General features: G+C 49.2%; 1 protein-coding gene across 2 annotated transcripts in view; it reads left to right on the forward strand.

The window, feature by feature from the left end:
- Positions 1-1,741: 1,741 nt before the first annotated feature.
- The window catches only part of ntn2 (netrin 2), a 50,757-nt gene continuing 30,929 nt past the window's right edge, over positions 1,742-21,569 (forward strand). Inside the window, exons 1-2 of one of the 2 annotated variants that reach the window (XM_076034426.1) lie at positions 1,742-1,873; positions 17,365-18,600. In XM_076034426.1, the coding sequence (XP_075890541.1) occupies positions 17,562-18,600 (1,039 nt within the window). In that variant the 5' untranslated portion in view covers positions 1,742-1,873; positions 17,365-17,561. Of the gene's footprint in view, positions 1,874-3,992; positions 4,613-17,364; positions 18,601-21,569 lie in introns of those variants that run through there. The other variant, XM_076034425.1, reaches the window with a different exon arrangement.

Genomic DNA, 21,569 nt, shown 5'->3' on the forward strand with positions numbered 1-21,569 from the left:
GGAAACCTTCATGGAGCATTTGGAGTCGTTTAGGATTATTGTTTTTTATGTTAATAATAATTTTCTGGACAATGGGTGAAAACCAGAGAGCACAGCAACAGAGCAGCTGGAATATATTTATCATGTGCACTCCCCCTTATAGCCTGTAAATGACTGCTGAGTGTTAATTATAAAGACCGAAGAAATTCCTTAACATGCCTCAACAATTTCGCTTTTAGAGAAGTGCTAATTTGAATTTATAGGACCAACTCAGTGCAGATTATTTGAACACAAATGGAAGAAACAAGATTCTGTTTTTCCTCTGTTCATAAAAACACCCTCTATAAAGAGTATAATTTAAAAACAGTGCCATCAGCAGCAGAGACCACAGACAGAACATTTGTTGCCTCCTTAACTGTCTTCTGAGCGACGGCAACGTCATTAGTGTTCTGGAAGCCAATCCGTGTTCTGGAGGTTGTCGGCAACTTGCGGGCGAGTTAATTGCCCCATAACACACTGCGAGAGGTGTGTGCGGTTGTGTAGCGGTTCAACGTCGAAGTTAACCACTGGCCAGGACCTGTGTCAAGTGGGTTTAGAGGCAGGATGAGGAGGTTCAACCTAAAATGAGCTTTTTCAAAACTAAAACCTTTGTTGTTGTTTTCGTAAATTAAATTCATTCAAGAATTAAACAAGATATTAAAATTATTCCTATGTGTGGAATATGTAAATTTGTCAAATCAATCTCATATTTTTTGACAGGATTTGAGAAGCTCCACAAAACTGTGCACGATGTGCACAGCTGAGACTGTTCGCTTCAGTCCATCGAGGCTCCTTCTCAAAGATCCAGACAACACACACAGGTGTGACTAATAACATTTACGATGGCTGCATTCCAGTTGTTTCAGTCCCAGGCTGTGTGTGTGTGTGTGTGTGTGTGTGTGTGTGTGTGTGTGTGTGTGTGCGCGTGTGTGTGTGCGTGTGTGTGTGTGTGTGTGTGTGTGTGTGTGTGTGTGTGTGTGTGTGTGTGCGTGCGTGCGTGTGTGTGGGTGTGTACGTGTGTGTGTGTGCTTATTGGAGGAGGAGAGAATCATTAATGGTATTAGTAACATCTGGGCTCTGACAGGTCTGAACAACTATGCACACATGCACGTGTTTAATCCCAATTAAAAGGCCCAGTGTGTAAATTGGGAGCATCTGAGAGTAAGAAAACATTGCGTTAATCCCTTTTTGTTCTAATCTGACTTGTTGTTGTGTTTTTTATCACTGAAATTAAATCTTGTGAAGATAAAAGTTAATTTTTTTGCAGCTGAAAACTCAATTATGTTCGAGACCTCATGTTTTATAAATCAATCATGTCATGTTGTTTTGTTTTGTTTTTTTTGGATAATCCACATGCAGTTTTAAATAAATATAAACTAATATCTTAAATACAATTCAATATACTTGTGTAATTGGCCCTTTAACAAATGTATTGATTTTTATGGTGTATCTAAATAGAAATGACCAGAGCAATTGAATGGCCTTTTAGAAACTTCAACTTGTAACCTTCCCCGTGCTTCCTTCACAGATTCCCGCGTAGTCTGACTGCTCGCACCACAAGAGGGCGCCCTCTCCTTATTTTAAAACACTTGAAAAGAAAGAAGAAAAAATAGAAGCGCGAGCGGGGCTTCTGCCCCCACTGGACAAGGTAAGCATCTCGTCTCGGGCGCAACAGCGGGGGTGCCAAAAAATGAAGCGAGGAGAAAAGCCGCAGGCTGACATTTCCGCCGCAGGGAACCCAGCGCTGGGAGCAGAGAGAATCCGCACAATAGTTCCAAGTGCAACAACAACAGCAAGAACAAGAACTCGGAAAGCACCGAGGAGAGCTCCCCGCTCCAGTCCCGTCTGACAGCAAGTGAGTGTGTCGCCTCTTGTCGCCGCTCCTCGCTTTCAGCCCGTCTTAAATCGCTGCTGGTTGTAATTGGAGAGATCACCTACATAGATAGCCCCCCCCCCCGGCTGGTGAGGCTCCTTTTTTTGTTGTTGATGTTGTTGTTGCTGTTGTTGTCGTCAAGCATAAAAAATATTGTTAGTCTGTGAGGCTCAGTAGATGCACAAGATGCACAATGTTTGTGTTTTTCCTCTACCCTGCCGCGCAGTATAGGCTCGCAGTCCGTATGTACTCAAACTCCGCAGACTTTCATATTTTTAAAAACAACATATCAAATCTTAAAAGTTCATATTTATTATTTCATTGAAAAATAAATACGCATTAGGCCCACCCGGCCACAAATAAAAAATAATTGCAGTTTCAAATTCCAATTCAAATCACAACATGTTTACACTGAAGTCGAGCAGATGCAAAAAGCTATGGTTTCTGCCGTCCAACTTGGGCAAAATTATGCATTTTTTTTAAATGGTGAATTTATAAATTAGCCAAAGGGGGCTGAACGAACTGAAGGGTGTAATAACACAATTAATAAATGCGTGTCTCCCGGCGCAAATGTGTCAGATTTTTTTTTTTTTTTAATGAGCAGCAATAATTCTAACCATGCACGCAGCAGCGCCGCAATTCACCCGTCCAGACTCCAATTTAAATTATTTCTTGATGAAATTGGCACCACTTTCCCCCTCGGGTGGCTGAACCTATTAACTCATTTTCCCTGCTAGTTCACCGACACCATTAATTAGCCTGCTGGCTGCAGGTACCGTCCTGTGAAGCGGAGCTTTTATTGCTTATTAATGTGAATTATCCGCATGTTTGGACACACTTTTTAAGGACTCTTTGTCTGAGATGAATGGAATAAATCGGTACAAAAGCTCACTCTGGTCCTGGGCCGGGCCGGGCCGGGCCGGGCCGAGCCGCTCCGTTCCCCCCAGAGGATGGCACAGTAAACACAGCAGGAATGTTGATCAGCTTACGGCGGAAGCAGGGAGCTGCTCGGGATTTGTTCGGCCCGCGACGCTCCAACTAACGGGCTGCACCTGCAACAACACGCGGGGGCGAGCATGCGGGCCGCGGCTGCGAGTTTCACGGCCGTGATAAAGTGCGCGCGGTTCTGCTGGACTGGCTTTTACAAATGTGGGCCGCGGTGCTCGTTGGCAAGGCACATCAGTCAGTCCCGCATTGTCGCTGCTCCTACTTCTAACTCAGAAATATCTAGTAAATAAACTACAACACACGCCATGGTCCTTTGTCAACGATCAGATCTCCCGTTTGGTTTGGTTTCGTCCAGACAGTCACACATCACCGATCAGCGTTTTTACGCACACTGCGTGACTGCTTGAACCCACAGCTCTTTAACTCATTAATGAGCAGCTATAAGCCCACGTGAACCGAGCCAATGAGCTGAACGCGCCGGCGGCGTGGCCCGAGGGCGCACCGCCACGTTCCCCCTCGAGCCAAGAACCCCCCCCCCTTTTTTTTTTTTTTATTTTCTTTTCGACGCAGCACAATAGAGCATCTCCGTGACGCAATCGCCAGTCAACGCCGTAATGCAGTCCGTTCCAGTTACACGCAGACTTTTTTAGTGAATCCCATGAAGTCCGCGTCATTGGTGCCTTGACGCACGGGCGCACACGACAGTAAATACCAGCGTGTCGCGAGCCATTACCGGGATTAATAAATTGGAGCGTTCTGCATCTGCCTCTTGTTTCTGCGGGGCCCGGGGTCCCGCCAGGGTCCCGCCAGGGTCCCCTCCGCTTCAACAGGTTCAGCGCTGCGCTCTCATTACGGCCGCCATATGGCTGCCAGCGAGCGCGAGCGAGCGAGCCGCGAGGACACTTTTTTTTTTTTTTTTTTTTTTTGAGCGAGAGAGAGAGAGAGAGAGAGAGAGAGAGAGAGAGAGAGAGAGAGAGAGAGAGAGAGAGAGAGAGAGAGAAAGAGCAACATGGTGTGAGAGCAGTTGTGTTGTTGTTTTCCTCCCCCATCCTAATTTGGACAGTTTGTTTGCCTCTGAGCTGTGCTGCCTTTCTGATTCTGGCTGCACGGCTGGAATTTCTTTTCTTGTCTTTTTTTGCGAGACTCAAATCAAAGTGAAAATGGAATCAATCCGAAAAACATCCAGTGCGGGTTCATGGAATATGCGCCTCTCTCTCTCTCTCTCTCTCTCTCTCTCGCTCTCTCTCTCGCTCTCTCTCTCGCTCTCTCTCTCTCTCTCTCTCTCTCTGTCTCTCCCCCTCGCTCTCTCTCTCTCTCTCTCTCTCTCTCTCTCTCTTCCCTCGCGCTCTCTCGTCCCCTCCTCTCTCTCTCTCTCTCTCTCTCTCTCTCACACACACACACACGCGCGCGCGCGCGTTGGTTGGAAATCTGGGTTTGATTGTAACGGGGAGTAGCCAACCCCGCGCTGCCTTTACAACCGATGGACGCACTGGACGCCTTTCAGTTTGCTGAGAGCTCCGCACGAGGACACTTCACGGTGGCCCCGCACTTTAGACTGGGTTGACGCTTGCATCTGCTCTCCCCCCCCCCCCCCCCCTGTTTTTTCTTCTTCTACTTCTACTAAATCCTCAAACGGAGGAGTGTGGAGGAGGAGGAGACGCCAGATCGCCCGCAGAGGACAGTTTGTTAAAAGAGGAGAGAAGCTGAGAGCTGATTACAGCCTGGATCTCACGAGGCGTCATCCCGAGATCTCGCGGACACCGCGCTCGCGGGGTAAGTTTCGTACCTGGTGGGGTTTTGTTAAGTATCCGGCGCGTTATTGGTTCTTTGCGGAGGAGTTTTACGCACCAGCTGTTCCCCCCTCTGACTGTTCATCACCTGGCTGTCGGGCGGCTGAACTCAACTCTGTTTCCGACTGACTCGGTTGCGATCGGTGGATCCGCAGACAGGTGTCAGTCCTCGCGGCTTTACAAGCGGCCAGCGGCTCGTGGCGAGGAGCGCGTTGAGCAGAAATAACAGATATAAAACCAGATACGGCAGTTTTGTTTTGTTTTTTTTCTTGCCTGTGCGAGCCAGTCAGCTTTAATAGCCGCTGGCAGCCGGAGCTGAGTGCCGATGCCAAAGCAAGCAGCGCGCCTCTCGGTTCCCGTCCTCCTCGGCACCGGCCTCGCCAGGACTCCCAGTGAGACGGCCTCTTCTGACACTGGCCATATTAGACGCACTTCACTCCAACAGTGTTTTCTAACTGTAATGAATATCTCTAGCGGCTCAGTGAACTCCCCGGAAATGAGAAAAATCCAACCTTCTCCTGCTCCATCCGCTTTTCAGAAAGCCTCTGCCAAAACATGCTGTGATGTCACAAAGGGCACCAACAGCCCTTCAAGGTTAAAGACAGCACCTGCAGCCAGGTGTTAGTGGGGCGCCACCTGGTTGTTGTTTTTTTTCTCTCTCTCTCTCCATCTCTTTCCAAAGACTTTCAAGGTCCAAACAGAGCATCAGGTTTAGCTGGAGACAGATGGATAAATGTGTGTGTTTTTTTTTTTTTTTTTTAATTAATCAGGAGTTCGGTTTAAAATTGTCCTGAGCAGTTATGTTACAGGATCCTGAAAAGAGAACAGCAAGGAGGAAAGAGGAGTCAGCAGAAAGAAGATGTAAACTTTTTGGATTAGAAAATTGCGAAAAATGAAGTCGCATGAAATAAAGTTGCTAGTATTTAGTCATTAAAAAAAAAATCAAAGTGGTGCTTAATCTCAGTTATACATTGTGATGGAACGGCAGTCATTAGGTGTAATGTAAAGAATAGTGTTGAGTGATTTTCCTTCCTCGTGGCCATGTGCACAAGGTCCAAGAAGCAAAGAAAATTTCAGTGCTGGAGGCTGCAAACAGACCGACAGTTTGATAGGTATTTATTGAATTTGTCGGATGCTAAAACACGTGAGACTGCCACACTGCGGGAACCCCGAGGCCGACGCACGATAAAACAAAAAAGAAAAAAAAAAGCTAAACAAAACAAACAAGTCGCCATCATCGCCACCTCAATCAGTGTTGTAGAAGAAATGAAAGGACAAAGAACGTGCATCTCCTCTGAGACCCAACTGAAGACCGATTCCTCCTTCGACGAAGCCCCTCCCTGCCATCAAGGTGTGAGAGGAAACAAAAGCTCCGTCGGGCGACGACAATGAGCTCCACCCTTCTGTGGAGGGCCGCTTCCTCCCCCTCTCCACCCCCCTCTTCCGCAGAGCGGCAGACGAGAAAAGCAGGCGTCCATCACAGATCGCTTATCTTAACTGCTCCAACACACTTCAAGTATGCCCCTATTGCACGGCGAAACAGTGTCATCCACTTGACCTACTTCTCACTCTCGTCACAAGTGACTGGGAACGAGTGTGAGAAGGGGCTTTTTTCTCTGTTTTCTCTCTCTCTCTCTCTCTCTCTCTCTCTCTCTCTCTCGCTCCTCTGCGGAAGACTGGGCTGGAACGGGGAGGAGTATTTCGTGGGAGAAGCAGCCAGGTGCTGCAGCTCGTCTGCTTCTCCCGCCTGTTTTTGCAATTAATCATCATTATTTAATTGCATCACACCTTCTTTCCGTCCAGAAGAGAGCTGAGGGGGTGGGGGGTGTTCTGGGGGGTTCCCAGCGCCAAGGTGGTGGGCCAGCCAGCCAGCCAGCCAGCCAAAGGCACATGACGTGGAGGCTAATCCACAGCAACATAGAGCAGATTTTACTCACTCATGGTGTTCGTGTGTGTGTGTGTGTGTGTGTGTGTGTGTGTGTGTGTGTGTGTGTGTGTGTGTGTGTGTGCACGCGCGTTAGTACTCGCTATTCATGAACCCCTGAGAAAAGCGGGGAGGAGGGTTGAGATGGATAAAGCTGCAGCGGGATCATTTTCCCTCCTTCCGAAACTCTTGGCTCCGTCCACCCGAGCCGGCAAAGTCAACACGTCTCGTGTTTTTCTTCTGCGCCGTCAACAGTTTGATGGAGGAGATCACGATCGTGCGCCTCCTCTCCTGCCGTCAGTCCTATGTGGGGTTTTTTTTTTTCACCCCCCAGCGCTTGCCGGCCCGCCTCCACCGCCTCATCGTGATGAGATCTTTTGTCGGATTGATCCGGGAACCTCGGGCCTGATTAAAACACTTTGCTCTCCTCGGGCCCGAGAGTCTTGCTGGCGAACCGGGGGTACGGGAACGTCAGATCGTCTTTCTTATTACAGCTGTCCGGACGGGGGCCGCCGTATCAGGTTCTCTTGTGTGGTGCGTTAAAGTTTTTTTTTTTTTGCGATGGGACGGCTGCAGATGGATGCGGTGGGATAAGTGCTGGGAGAAACCCAGCCCAACGCTCGCAGCCGCTCCACCTGAGGGCCGAGGATCAAGTCGGATTGTCTGCCTTGTGTTTTTCATTTGAGCGACAAATTGTGAGTCAGTCTGTGGGTGTGTGTGTGTGTGTGTGTGTGTGTCTGTGTGTGTGAGCTTGCGGTTACTCTTCCTGTTAAAATACCTGTCATTCGTCAGCACGACACCGCGTGACGTCTCCTGCTGAAGAAGATCCAGCAGCCGTGATTCACACAGTCCATCCTGCTCCTCCCTGCACCCTGCCGAGCCTGCATGTGTCAGCCACTCATTTGCTCCAGATGCATGTGTGTGTGTGTGTGTGTGTGTGTGTGTGTGTGTGTGTGTGTGTGTGTGTGTGTGAGCGAGTGTGTGTGTAGCCACTAAGCGCCTATTTATCAGAGGATTCAAATGCACCGGTGTCTATTTCAGGCACAGACAGCAGAAAGTTTAAGGCAAAGCTGAGATGTATTGAAAGTCCAGCGTTAAACTGATTTGCACATCTCGATTGTGCTGCGAAGCCACCAGGCACAAGGAGTTAACCAGGAAGAAAAAGTCTATTTTGTCCTCTGTTTGCAGCCTTTCCTGCAGAAAATGATGCTCTGCTGGACCATTGGAGCAATCAGTGCCCTCTGTGACATCACAAAGTGCTCATTTTCAGAGCTCTGTTTAAAAGTACACCTCCTGAAAAGTGGAGTGAGTAGGTTGTAAATGCTGGACTCTGGGGAGTCGAGAGGCACATGCTATTGTGTGTGTGAAAAAAAAATCTTTATTGTGTAGAACCTTTGAATTGTGATTAAGAAAAAGAGAGTGATGTATTTTTTAGCTCTGCACATCAGCACTGAGGGCAGAACCTCACTGACGGAGTGAAAAAAGGTTGAATTTCCGTGATCTTTTTTGTTCATTCATTTTCTGCGTTAAAGGACTTAAACAAAAATCCCACTATACATTCCCCTATTTCAAACCAAACCATCAACTTCACCGCAATTGTTCAAGGCCTCGACCTTAATGTTTCTCTAACCTCAGTGAACTGTTAGTTTTTTATCCCGGCTGTGACTCTTTCCCCCTCAGTCATTCTTTCTCGCAGACCACAGACGTTTACAGTAGGAAATTTTCTTTTCTTTTTTTCTTTCGTTCTTTTTTTTTTCACGCAGACACTTTCATCCTCCTGTTACACTCTGAGCGGCTGCGCATTCAATTGGACGTTGCCGCTGGTCCACACAGAAAAGGTGCAGAACAGCGATTATTAATAAACGCGCAGGGCTCCAAAGTTTGGGGTCGCCGTATTTATCGGCCTGATCTGGAGCGTTTTTTTTTTTTCTTTTTGGTTACCGCGCTATCATCTGTCAGGCACTAATGTGGACAATTAGCCCATTTCCTCTTTTCACTGGGAGACCATCGACCTCTGACCTGTGGCCGAGGGGCCGTGCGATGAGCGTTCGCAATAAGTCGAAGGTATGGGAGGGGGGTATGAGGTCGGGGCGGTGGGGGTAAGGGTGGTGGGTCGGGGGGTTGGGGGTAAGGGTGGGGGGTGGGGGGGAATGGTGGTGGGTCGGGGGATGGATTCCCTGAACGCTGCGTCTCTTCTGACGAGCGGCGGCACATGTTGGGAACGGAGGCCAACTGTGTGAGTCCCTCAGCGACGGGAATCTTCAGTGTCGTTGAGTTCTGACCACTTTAATGAAGGGATTTGTGTTTTTCTGTGAGTTCAGAGCGGCTCTTTTAAAATTTGGCCATTAGGGGGCAGAAGTTGTTGTTGCGTAACAGAATAAATGTAAGAAAAAGAAAAGGAAAGTTTTTTTGTGTGTGTGTGTGTGTGTGTGTGTGTGTGTGTGTGTGTGTGTGTCTGTCGGTGGGGTAGAATGGCAGCTTTGCCCACCGCAGCCTTTGAAGCAGCAGCGCTCACCTCTCCGCCACTCACATTCTTCCATCCCTCCATCCCTCCATCCCTCCTTTCCCCCCAAACGAGCGACTTCCTCTCACTTTTCGGGAAACGCTTCACCTGCCTCTCCCTGACCGCCACCGCCGCCGCGGGGCCGACCGCACTGGTGCAGAATAGCTGCGGTTACGCTCGGGTTCATGGGAAATGTTCAATCAGGGAGCCCCCCCCCCCCCCAAGGACACCCACACTCCCCCTGGAGGGGTGGGGTTTAACCTCTCGGCATATTTTGCACCTCCTTATCATCTCTTTGACCTTGTCACGTGGTCACCCCCCCCACCCCCACCCCACCCCACCCCTCCGCTGGCCGACGCTGAAGGGGAATTTGCGGCTCCTCCCCCACCCTGCCTGCCACCCCCCCACCCCCACAGGACGGCTGCTTTCTCAGGTGCACCTGGACGGAGGGGAAACGTCCTTTGTTTTTGTCTGAGAGCGAAGCGTCGTTTGACAAAGACGGCTGTGGAATCTCTGACCTCTGCTCCGCTTCACTCCCAAGTCCAGTCGGCTAAAAATCCATCACTGAGAGCGACACCCGCCTCCACCTCCTTCCCACCACCTCCTCCTCCGCCCCCCACGTCCTCCGGTCGTTTTTCATCTCCATTGCAACATTTTGCAGAAATACTTTCTCGGCCCTTCACGGATTGAGTGATTTCCTGATTTCAATGACTAAACTTGCAACAATTCAGAATGATTCCATGTTGTAAACACAGACGCCAGGAATTTCACAGAAACTGAGATTTGACCTTTTTAACTTATTTATTTTAGAGGAAAACAACATCAATTTGAAACTGTGTTTCTGTTGACACCACTTTTATTGTGCCATAGCAGATTTTTTTATACAAAGCAACTTGACAGTGACGTCAAGCTGAACCTCTTACATGTAAAATAATAGTATTTTTCACACCCTGTTTGTTCTAACCTGCTGACCGCTGAGTTGAATGAGTCACTGTGCCGCCTCAGACATTTCTGCCGGTTCACGTCCTCTCTACGCCTCCCCTAACCGTCCCCCTTCCTCACCGAACATAAGCAATAATACTGAAATTGCTGAATTCTTTATTAAAAAGAAATATACACTAAACTTGTTCTATCAGCACACACCCACCCCACCACCACCCACACGCTTCATCAAAGTAAATCAAGACTTACAAGTAGCTGAGCACAACTTCCTATTCGTAAATCCGTAAAAACGAGCAGAGCCCGACTTTATTTTCCCCCTCACGCCGTCCGTCTGGTTAGGTTTTTTTTTTTTCTTCTTCTTCTTCATCGTTTGGTGCCGGATCAGGTTTTGTTGGTTTAAAGAAACGCTGTTGGACTCGTATAGGCTGAGCCAACGAAGCTGCCGCATTCCTCCGCTGGGCGTTCTGTCTTTCTTTGCCCTTTTCTGGCTCGTTTTTTTCATGTTTTCTTTTGCCAAATGCGGAGATTGCATGCAAAATATCGGGGTGGTGATTGTAAACAGTTCTGAGGGTTGGCATCGGAGGAAAGCAAATGAAAACCTCTGGAGATAAATTCCAAGGAACTCCAAAGACGCAGGCGCGCACGCACACACACACACACACACACACACACACACACACACACACACACACCACACACCACATACACACACACACACACACACCAGAGCAGCCAGAGCAGACATAAGCTGGCTTTAAAAAATTTGTCAGTGATCCCCTTGGCTAATGACACCCTCAGCTGTGAGAGCTGACCCCCTCCTGCCCTCGGCCCTCCCTGCTCCTCCCCCATCCTCCCCCTCCCCCTCCCCCTCCTCCTCCTCCTCCTCGGCCCCTAATGAATGCCAGCGAGGAACTCCGACTCCTGCACCCCCCACAATCACACACGCACACACACACACATGCAACACTTGCCCACTCACACACAAAGGGGGATCATGGTCAGCGCTGCAGAGAGAAGGCTATCATCACGCAGTGTAGGGGGCCGCTAATATGTGACCCCTGTTACCTGAGGCCTGTCAGTCATGTTGATCCATCTGGCTTATTATTTACCTACTAGGTGTGTGTGTGTGTGTGTGTGTGAGTGTGTGTGTGTGTGTGTGTGTGTGTGTGTGTGTGTGTGTGTGTGTGTGTGAAAAAGTATCCTTCCAAATCAGAATGACTAATGAATATTCTATTATTTAAAACAATCAAGAAGTGAAATTGTTCAGTTATGAAGTGCTTTTTATAGAAGATCTGAGGAAGATATTTCTGGCCTGTCGAGCAACCTGCCCAAAGGAAAGTCCATCTTTTGCTCCTTTTTTGGGCTGCACTTATCAAAACTGTGCTAAAACGTGTGATGTGATGTGATGTGATGATGTTTCATAAAGGGAATTGGTACCCAGGTTAATAACAGCACCCAACTACACCAGCTGTGTATTCTGTGCTTTAATAACCCCCTCTTGGTTGCTCTTATTCTTAGTCTCCCTCCAAACAGGCAGAAGGTCCAACAAGTCAGTTTTAAGCAAGAAGGGAAATATCATGTGGTGCTCTTCAATTGGACCCCCAGATTTGAAAAAAGACAATCAAAATAACTATAATATTTAACCTATAAAAATCTAAATAAGAGAGTTTTGGGATCACTGGTCTAAAAAATGATATTTGGTCCGGTCTGTCTGGTGCCACTCTAAACATGTTTTCACCTCTTTTAGGAGATATTATTTGGGACGAACAAGATAATAATTAAAACAACCCTGTTTATTCAGATGAGCAGCTCAACCACAAAGTCACCGTCGGGGGGCGGTGGTGGTGGTGGTGGTGGGGTTCATATCCGCACAATGCGACTCCTCCGTCACGATAATGAGAGCCGAGGCTGCCCGTTGTTCGCCAATTAAAACGGGCCTCGGCGGTTGTGGGCAGCCGCTAATAACCCCACCAGGGATTAACTGTACAGCCAGCTGAGGGGACAGCGGGGGGGAGGAAGGGAACCACGGCAGGGTCGCCGGAGAGGCCGCCCCGTTGACCTCCAGCCGCAGCGGGGCCGCTGCCACACGCTGCCGCGGCCCCGCCGTGAAGAGAAGCCTCCCGCTCGGCGGCAGCGGGGCTCAGCTGTCCCGCTCGTCTCCGCCGGCCTCCCGCGGCGGCGCCACTCGGCACCCCGGAGGCCCACAGAAAGCCTCTCGCCGACTCCTGTTTTCCTAATCTGTGAACTCTGACGCTTGAAAGGGAGACGAGTCAACGCGGGACGGTCTCCCGGTGACGGGGGGTTTGAAAAAACGTTTGGCACAAACCGCCAGACCACCCTGTCATCGTCCCCCCCCCCATTGCCCCCACCACCAGTTTGTGTTCAGAGAGAAAACATCCATCCACTCGTTAAGAGGACACAGGCGATGTTTGGAATTGCAAAATTTGCACTTTAATAAAGCTCATTCCAAAGCACTGAGCAACTTTGTTTATTCTTAAAATAAAGTATTTGTAATTAGTAATTGATTACTTATGAAACCAAGTAGTTAGTAATTACATTACTTTTAAAGGAGTAATCAGTAGTTGGATTAGTTGTATGGAGTAATCCCGACAACACTGCTCCTCACCTCTCTCTGATCTCATTTCCCATCCGTTCCTCCTCTTCTTCCTCCTCTGCCTCCCTCCTCTCCATCCCCCCTCCCCCACCATCCACCTTCCTCTAATTGAACTGTCACCGCTTTTGACGAAGAAGCCGCCGCTGAATCTCTCTCTAACGGTCCTCGCGGCGACACGCGACTTCTCATAAAAAAGCCCCTGCGCGTAGAAATGTCGAAATTCTTCACACCGTCGGCCGCAGTTCTGGCCGCCAAATCGTTTAGCCCCGCTTTGCGACGGTGCGTCCTCTCGGCCATTAATCCACAGAGGAATGCGGCGCCAGGGGCCTGTATTTGTCACTGCGCGCCATGCAGGAATGAATGAACCGCCACACAAACCGTTTGTCATATAGACGTGACGGACGGCGGTGGTGGCAGCGGTGGCGACGACTTGTGAGCTGGGGGCCGACAGCAACTCAGAGGCGTAGCCAGATATTGTGTGTGTGTGTGTGTGTGTGTGTGTGTGTGTGTGTGTGTGTGTGTGTGTGTGTGTGTGTGTGTGCGCATGTGGTGGCCCAGTACTACTACTCTTTTCAGATAACAGGTTTTGGAGGGTGAGGAAAACCTCCATCATGATTTTTCACAACCCTCCTCATTTTATATACATGACAATTATGGTTGGCCTTTGTGAAAATGAAAATAAAACTTATTAGTCTGATTAAGCAACAGCGCTACAAGCAAAGCTAGTTTGCTACTTTTCTAGGACTTTCATCAAGTTTCCAGCTGGATGTGCATCGTGGACTCTGTACTGAGGACAATATTATTATTGCTTTTTAAGAAGTCTATATTCCAGTTTAATTCAGTTCACATGTCTTCAGTTTATGACTGTGCCATGGTCATTGTTGTCGTTGAGCCACTTCCTGTCCTGTTCAGATTTAGTTAGTTTCAAAGTATTGTTGGTTCCTCTTAGGTAAATCTTTTAACTCTAGATAAAGAAATAAACCCAAAAGTCAAAAAAAAAAAAAACTGTAACTGTGAAAAAGACAAGCTGTCATTTCCTCATGGTTCATCTTGAGGCAGAGACACAAGGTCGTCAACCCTTCCTGTCGAAACTCAGCTGCTTTCACTGAAGGGAACTCGTGGCTTGTAAAAGACAACTATCTGCGCTGAAAGCAGAGAATTTTCTGCGCTGAAACAGATTCCTTGTGTTGTTTTTTTCCTTTTTTTTTTTTTAAAGGTCAACGAGCTGCACCGCTGTGCTCTCATCCTGGCAAACACCCCTTGATCCGGGGAGATTTTCCCAGAGCCGGATCACTTTCTACTGCTCTCGCAGAAGAACTCATAAAGAGCACAGGTTTTTTTGTGAAGGTTAATAAAGGTGCAGAGCTTCCTGTCGGGGATGCGGCCCTGAGAGTCGTTAGCGCTCGCTGCGAGGCTAGCGTCCCCTTCAGAGTGGAATTTAACAGCCTCTCTCTCTGTTTAACCTAAACGCTCCTCAGCCAGACCAGAGCCGGGAAGAATCTCCCAAGCAGGCCCGGCGGCACCATATTTAGTCATCGCAGAAATGCGGCCCCGTGTGCCGCTTCTCATTTTTTTTAATGTCCTTCCCCTCCCTCTGTATCTGTCACTTTCCCCTCTCTCCCGCTGCCTCCATTCATATCTGTCCTCGCTCGCCCTCCCTGCTTCATCACCGTCGTGCCGCTCGCTGTTTTCACCTCCTGCCCCCCCTCGCTGCCTTCCTGCCTTTACCGACCGGAACTCTTCTGTGAAGTCATTCTCAAGAAGTCATTATTCTCTCGTCACTGAAAATAATTCTTCTTCTGTTTTTTTGTTTCTTTTTATAAATCTATTTGAACTTTTGAACCAACTTCCTCACCGCCGTCTCCATCAAATATCTAAATAATTATTTTCACCTGTTCCTTCATCTCGTCCACCTGGATGCAAACGTGTTGCTAGTTCTATCAGCCACCTGCAGGGTGTCGGTTTTTAGCGCAGCCGGTCATTCATTAATGAACTGATGTTTAATTTATGTATTTTTTTATTGATGGAATGCCTTTGCTGATGAAGCGCCGGCGCCTGCGTGCCCATTTTTACCCTCCCTGTCCTGGAACACGTGTCATTGATCAGCGTCCTCATCCCTCCTGGCTCAGCCGGCCGCTCTCACTCCGCTCGTTTGTGAGTCGGCCCCGTTCGCCGACATCCATTTGTCACGGAACTCGTAATGGCAGGGTGTGTTTTAAAGGCTCAGGTCGACACTTTAGTCCGAGAGCTTGTCAGGGAAATAACGTCTCACCCCCCCCTTCCTCTCCAGAGTATAGCCTGAGACGTTTTAAATTGCGCACCAATTTCTGTGATTGACGTAACAAGCAGCCCAACCTTTTCTTTGTGACATGTTTTTCCTCCTGGCCTTCTTTTTTGCTCTTTATAATCAACTCACGCTGTTTTTCCTTTTCTTCTTTTACACCGTAGTCAGTGTTCAGTGGCAGGAGTCAGTGTTCAGTGGCAGGAGCAGAGCCATTCCTGTTTGAGTAATACTTTTTAAAAAAGATTTGGAAATTACTTTTATTTTAATTTTACAATTTTTTAATCGTTTTTTTTTTAATGTGTAACACTTAGTGTTAAATTTTATGGGTATTTCATTTGTCTTCTGATTGAAACAGAACCAATTAGATGGTGGACTTTTTGATTTTGTAGCCTTCCCGCTACAATAATGTAACAAAGTCCCATGTGTCATTTCAAAGGAGGCACACCATCGCCTCCAACAAGCCGGTCCACTTGGAAACAAGTTTTCCTTCAGTCTGCGTTTTTTGCCTTATTTTTAAGCCCTTTTTTCTGGAAAGCCCGAAACACAATTTCTGCCCTCCCCGCTGCCGAGGTTGAGGCCAAACGGCTCAAGCTTTAAGCGCTGCAGCACAGGCGAGTGCTCCTATTCACCGGACCACTCGGTTGCTAGCGAAAGAGAAAGAAGGAAGCCCCCCCCTCCCCAACTACCAATTTAAATCCATCTGTCTGCCTTCCGTGCTTGACTGAAGTGGATACAGAGGCGACGGCCTTTTGTTCTACCGAGATGAGAAAAAAGGGTGGTGGTGGGGTTCCGTAGTGTAAGAGAGTGGGAGTAAGGGAGAGAGTGAAGCTGAGAGGAGGTGGCTGCGAGTCATTGTGATTTAATAAATACTTCACAAAGAGGCTTGGGGTGCCTTCTCAACCCCTCAGCTGTCTGTTCTTCAGACGGGGGTTCCTCAAGGTTTGACACCCAGCGAAGTAAAAAAAAAAAAAAAAAATAGAAGAGGGGATTAGGCGAAGGAAAAGCCTTGGGCCATAGACACGTCTTTCTGTCTCTTTCTTTGCGTCAAAGCCATCGCCCCCTCTGCACCCCTCAATCTCTCTCTCTCTCTCTTTTGGGACCAAGGCTGAGACCCTCCCACACCCCTTTTTAAGCTGTACTATGAATGATGTCATCCAGGTACCTATCGTGACCCAGGGATTTGAAAAAAGGGCTTGAATGGTGGGGTCCCAGTGCCTCAGCCGCTCTATTGCGAGCTCTAATCCTCAAATGGCTATCACTTTAGGCCAATTTTCCACTTCGGCAAATCAACATAAAGCCGCTTTTCCTCAGTTCGGCAATGTGGAACAGCGCTGTTGCAACGGTTTGTTTCTGGTCCTGGTTTCCTACAATATCAGCAGGAAATGATAAAAGCTGGGCTTAAAATATTGTTTCTTTACATATATACATTGATACTCAGGGTGACCAAGGGTGAACGGAAACATATAAATATGTCTATATATACACACGGTTAACTCAGAGATTTAACCGGGATCACAGCGTGACCGGGGGATTATCGGGCAACTTCTGTCAAGCGTGACCAGAGGACTCGGCCAGTTTCGGCCCTTAATGAAGGCGCTGAATGAGGGCAGGGGGTTGAAATTCAGAACAAAGTCACCGGCAAGGCCAATAGTCTCCTCTTTAAAGTAACTCCATATGGCTTTCCTGTTTTAAAGTGGTCTTTTCAAAATGTTTTTGTCTTATAACAGGGAGAATGGCACTGCTGTTATTGGACTGTGTCCCTCAGACAAAAGGGTAGTTAACGTGCTTACTAGTCTATGTATGATTGTAATGGTAGAGTAGAAGCAGAAAGTAAACCAAAGAAGATAGAGGATAAAAAAAAACTGATTCAAGACAACGGTGATTAGCTGAACTACTGTGGCAAGTTGTTGTCAAAGGTTGCTGGGCAGGCAACCAAAGTTATCCAAAGTCGCTGGATCATACAAACGAGTTTGAAATCGAAATTGTTGGCTAAAAACACTAAATAGTGTTTCTTTAAATGATGATATTTTGTTTGGCGCCACCTGACCCTCTTATTCTCTATATTTCCAATTAGGACATTTCATTGTACAGTGCAAAATGCCCAGTAACCTTCCTTAAAGAAGACATCAAGCATCAAATTATAATTTAGATTGATTGATTTGGAAACCCTGTCGCTGACACAGGCTGGCAGGAGAGCGCCCCCTTGTGTAGTGGTCCTATTGCCAACCAGCCAATAGCAGTAGTGGCATTTTTCTCATTACAAGTTGATAAATAGTAAATCGTTGTAGTCATTTTAGTGGAGTGTTGCTTTCGAGGACCAAGCACTGGACGTGGATGAAGCACCGAAGATACGCAGGGTTGCTTTTAATAGCTCGGAATGAAATCAGCGTCACCCTTTATGTCTTTGTCCAATTATGGTCAAGCTTGTGGGCGTCGCTGACCCTCCTGTGTGTTTCTCTCTCCTGCAGCCAGACGGACGGACGGGCTCTGGTCAGCCTGAAGAGGAGGGTTGTGCAACATTTATAGACTTCGAGGTGTAAAAGTCGCACACCGGCGGCGGGGGGGGACCCTGCGAGGACACACAACACACATTTTCACGTACATGTCCGGACTCTTGGCCCCTCCACACGCTAGCAGAGCCGGACGTTGACGCCCTGCGAGCAGGATGAGGGAAGCCTGGAGGTGCCTGCTGGGCCTCTGCCTCCTAGCCAGCTCCGCCTTCGCCCACAGCGCCGCCAACCCCTTCGCCGGGCAGCAGAACCCCCCGGATCCCTGCTATGACGACGCAGGCGCCGCCCGCCGCTGCATCCCGGAGTTCATCAACGCCGCCTTCGGGAAGGAGGTGTCGGTTTCCAGCGTGTGCGGCCGGCCGCCCTCCCGCTCCTGCAGCGTGGTGGAGCGGGGCGACGAGCGGCCGTCGGTGCGCACCTGCCAGATCTGCGACGCCGCCGACCCGCGCCGCGCCCGGCCGCCCTCCTACCTCACCGACCTCAACTCGGCCCACAACCTGACGTGCTGGCAGTCAGAGAACCTGAACGCCTCGCCGCACAACGTCACGCTGACGCTGTCGTTGGGCAAGAAGTTCGAGATCACCTACGTCAGCCTGCAGTTCTGCTCGCCGCGGCCCGAGTCGCTGGCCATCTACAAGAGCATGGACTACGGCAAGAGCTGGGTGCCCTACCAGTTCTACTCCTCGCAGTGCCGCCGGGTGTACAACCGGCCCAACAGGGCGGCCATCACCAAGCAGAACGAGCAGGAGGCACTGTGCTCCGACGGCCACACTGACCTGCACCCGCTCTCCGGCGGTCTCATCGCCTTCAGCACGCTGGACGGCCGGCCGTCCGGCAAGGACTTCGACAACAGCCCCGTGCTGCAGGATTGGGTGACGGTCACCGACATCCGCGTGGTCTTCAGCCGGCCTCAGCTGCCGCGGGAGCTGGCGGCGCCCGGGCCCAACAACGACCCCGACCCCGCCGCCGTCACCTCCAACCTGCCGGCGTACTTCTACGCGGTGGGCGACTTCCAGGTGGGCGGCAGGTGCAAGTGCAACGGGCACGGCTCGCGCTGCCTGAAGGACAAGGAGGGGAAGCTGGTGTGCGACTGCAAGCACAACACGGAGGGGCCCGAGTGCGACCGCTGCAAGCCCTTCCACTACGACCGGCCGTGGCAGAGGGCCAACGCCCGCGAGGCCAACGAGTGTCTGCGTAAGTTTGTCCCCTCTGTCTTTCCGTGCGACCGTCTGTCTGTCTGTCTCTCCATCTGCCTCTCTGTCGGCTATCTGTCCATCTATCTGTCTGTCCGTTTCTCTGTCTGTCTGTCTGTGAGCCTTGTGATTTCAGAGTATGTTCAAGTGTGTAGAACATAGTCTTTGTCTCTCCGTCTGGGAAGAAATCAGAGCAGCTACCGAGAGCAGTCAGAGGTCGGTTTTTTAGTTGAATCGCCCCAAAGGTTCATTTCGCCTTTGGAACTGCAAATCTTTTTGTTTTGAATTTCTTGTGTAAAGGCAGATTTCTGTTGTGGGTTTTGTTTAGTTGTTTTACTTTTTGCAGTCTTCATCAGAGTTCATTGGCTATCACAACAAAATCTAAAAAAAAACACAGCCTCTAGACAAGGAAGTAGAAGTTAAGTGACCACGATAAAAAAAAAAACGTGTTTTAAAAAGACATGGAAAAAATAAGGTGGAAAAAGAACTGTTGCACTTCCACGTTTCTTGTTGAATAACAAACTCGTAACGGAAAAGACAGGTTTGACCGTGATTGCATAAAGGGTGTGACCTGTGGCTGACTGTCCCAGAAAACTGTTTCCAGAATGAATGGGTTTGTGTTTGTCCAGGTGAGGAGTTCTTCCTGTCATAAGCTCGGCCCATGACTTTGCATTTCCCATCAGCCCCCTTCTGTTTACTGTGGGAGTCGTGCTTTCAGGAAGCTGACCGGCACAGCGGCCTCGCGCTCCTCCACTATAAACATCGGACGACAAACGGGCTGAGTCACCGGCGGCGTGCCGTTCCAGTAAAGTCCTCTGAGATTGCTACTTTGGCAGGACGCGTTTCTGTGAAAGTCATCCAGACACGTTCCAGCCGCGTGCCAAGCAAAATTAGATCAATTTCTCCGGCAATTCTCTCGATGTAACTGGATTACCCTCGCATGGGATTAGACAACAACAGGTAATATTCAACGCTCACGTTTGGTTTCACGCTAAGCTTGTGTGTTGCCAGCAGGAAGTTGACATTTTCTTGGTGGCAAATTGCCTGGTGTGTGTGTGTGTGTGTGTGTGTGTGTGTGTGTGTGTGTGTGTGCACGCATGTGTGTGTGGGAGAGAAAATAGACGATACAGGTGGAACTCAAATTTGCTCAGTTTTTCTAGTCGTAAAAAATCAGTTTTCATGTGGAAACAAATCCATATTAGCAAACCGCCGTCCTCGCGTTAACCTTTGGCCATAATGAAATAAAATTACGCCCAAGCAGAGGGTCGGGGGAGAAAAAGAAGCCAGCAGCGGAACTTTGAAAAGTCTGTGTATTTTTCTAGCAGCGTTATAATTGCCTGGTGCGCTGGCCCGGGATCAGGTTTAGCAGCGAACAGCGCCAGATCTTTAGTTTTTAAATGGGACCAGGAGCAACACGGCAGGACCAGCCTCCACCCTCCTCTAACCTCCACTCCTCCCTCCAGCACCTCCAGCCTCCTCCAACCTCCACTCCCTCTAGCACCTCCAGCCTCCTCCAGCCTCCGCTCCCTCTAGCACCTCCAGCCTCCTCCAACCTCCACTCCCTCTAGCACCTCCAACCTCCTCCAACCTCCACTCCTCCCTCCAGCACCTCCAGCCTCCTCCAGCACCTCCAGCCTCCTCCAACCTCCACTCCTCCCTCCAGCACCTCCAGCCTCCTACAACCTCCACTCCCTCCAACACCTCCAGCCTCCTCCAGCACCTCCAGCTTCCTCCAGCCTCCTCCAACCTCCACTACCTCCAGCACCTCCAGCCTCCTCAAACCTCCACTCCATTCAGTGCCTCCTGCCTCCTCTCAGCCTTCACTCCTGGCCAGCTCCTCCCCTCTCTGGCTGCTCCTCTCGCCTTGACACCTTCCACGACAATATCCTGCAAATCTCCCGGCGTATGATTTTTTTTTTCTTCTTCCTCCCTTTTTCCTTTTTTTTTGCACACGCCCTCTTTTAAACATCCCGCAACCGTTTCGGAAATGTTACACCCACTTCCCGCTAGCAGCTCTCTCATTGGCGCGATGGTACGTGTCCCCTCTGTCCGTGATTTCTGGACTAAAGAGTGCGGAGGCCCGGGCCAAAATGCCAATGACATCACCCCGCTGTTGATACAGGGGCAGTCTGAGAACCATTTCAAGCTGCACACCCCACCTGATCACACGTCCGGGGCAAGCCAGCAAGTCGGAGCCCAGATGTGCCCCCCTCAACACCTCCCTGGTTATGCCTTCCAAAAACCTTTCTTAACAGCTTATTCCGGAAGAACCTTTTTTATATAGAGAATTTTAAATCTCCTCAGAGAAGCGCAACAGCTTTTAAACGTGCCCTCCGGTGTGCGTTCAAAGTTTTTGTTAAACTGACTGACCCACTGGTTCCAAACAAACGGCAGCAGCTGATTAGCTGAAACACCACTGTCACAACAACATGTGATTTTATTTGTGTGTGTGAAAAATTTCCAGGAGAGAAAATTCAGAATTCTTGTTGCTCCTTGTTGTTCCACACAGAACACTTTGATTTCGCGGAACAGAGCACACAAAGGCATCATCTATTGTCAGTGGTGAACAGATGATGTAGACCTCATGTCTCTCCTGTAGTAACAACATCAAAAATGGATTAAAAATGTGCAAATAAGACACAAATTATGAAAAAAATGACCCGAGAGGCCACAAACCATCTCCAATCATTCGGTCCAGATCCGTGTTTGTCCAGAAGTACTTCTTCTTCTTTGAAGAGGCAAGACTTATTGGACCCAAATCTTTGGAATACCAAGTCAACAGTTTCTTCTTAATTTGTTCTTACTTGACTGTTTGGGTAGTGGTTGGTGGTTTTGGCGGCGTGTTGGTGTTGCTGCGCTGTGCTTTGCAGCAGGAAGGTCACAGGTTTCGAGTCCAGGGTTTTCTGCACCACCAGTAGACGTGAGTGCGAGTGAGAGTGTGGATGGTTCCTGTTCTCTCTGTGGCCTGCC

The sequence above is a fragment of the Nelusetta ayraudi genome, unplaced genomic scaffold (genome assembly GCF_046127955.1).
Source record: "Nelusetta ayraudi isolate G7.1 ecotype Tasmania unplaced genomic scaffold, CSIRO-AGI_Nayr_v1 ptg000042l, whole genome shotgun sequence".
Taxonomy (NCBI): Eukaryota; Metazoa; Chordata; class Actinopteri; order Tetraodontiformes; family Monacanthidae; genus Nelusetta; species Nelusetta ayraudi.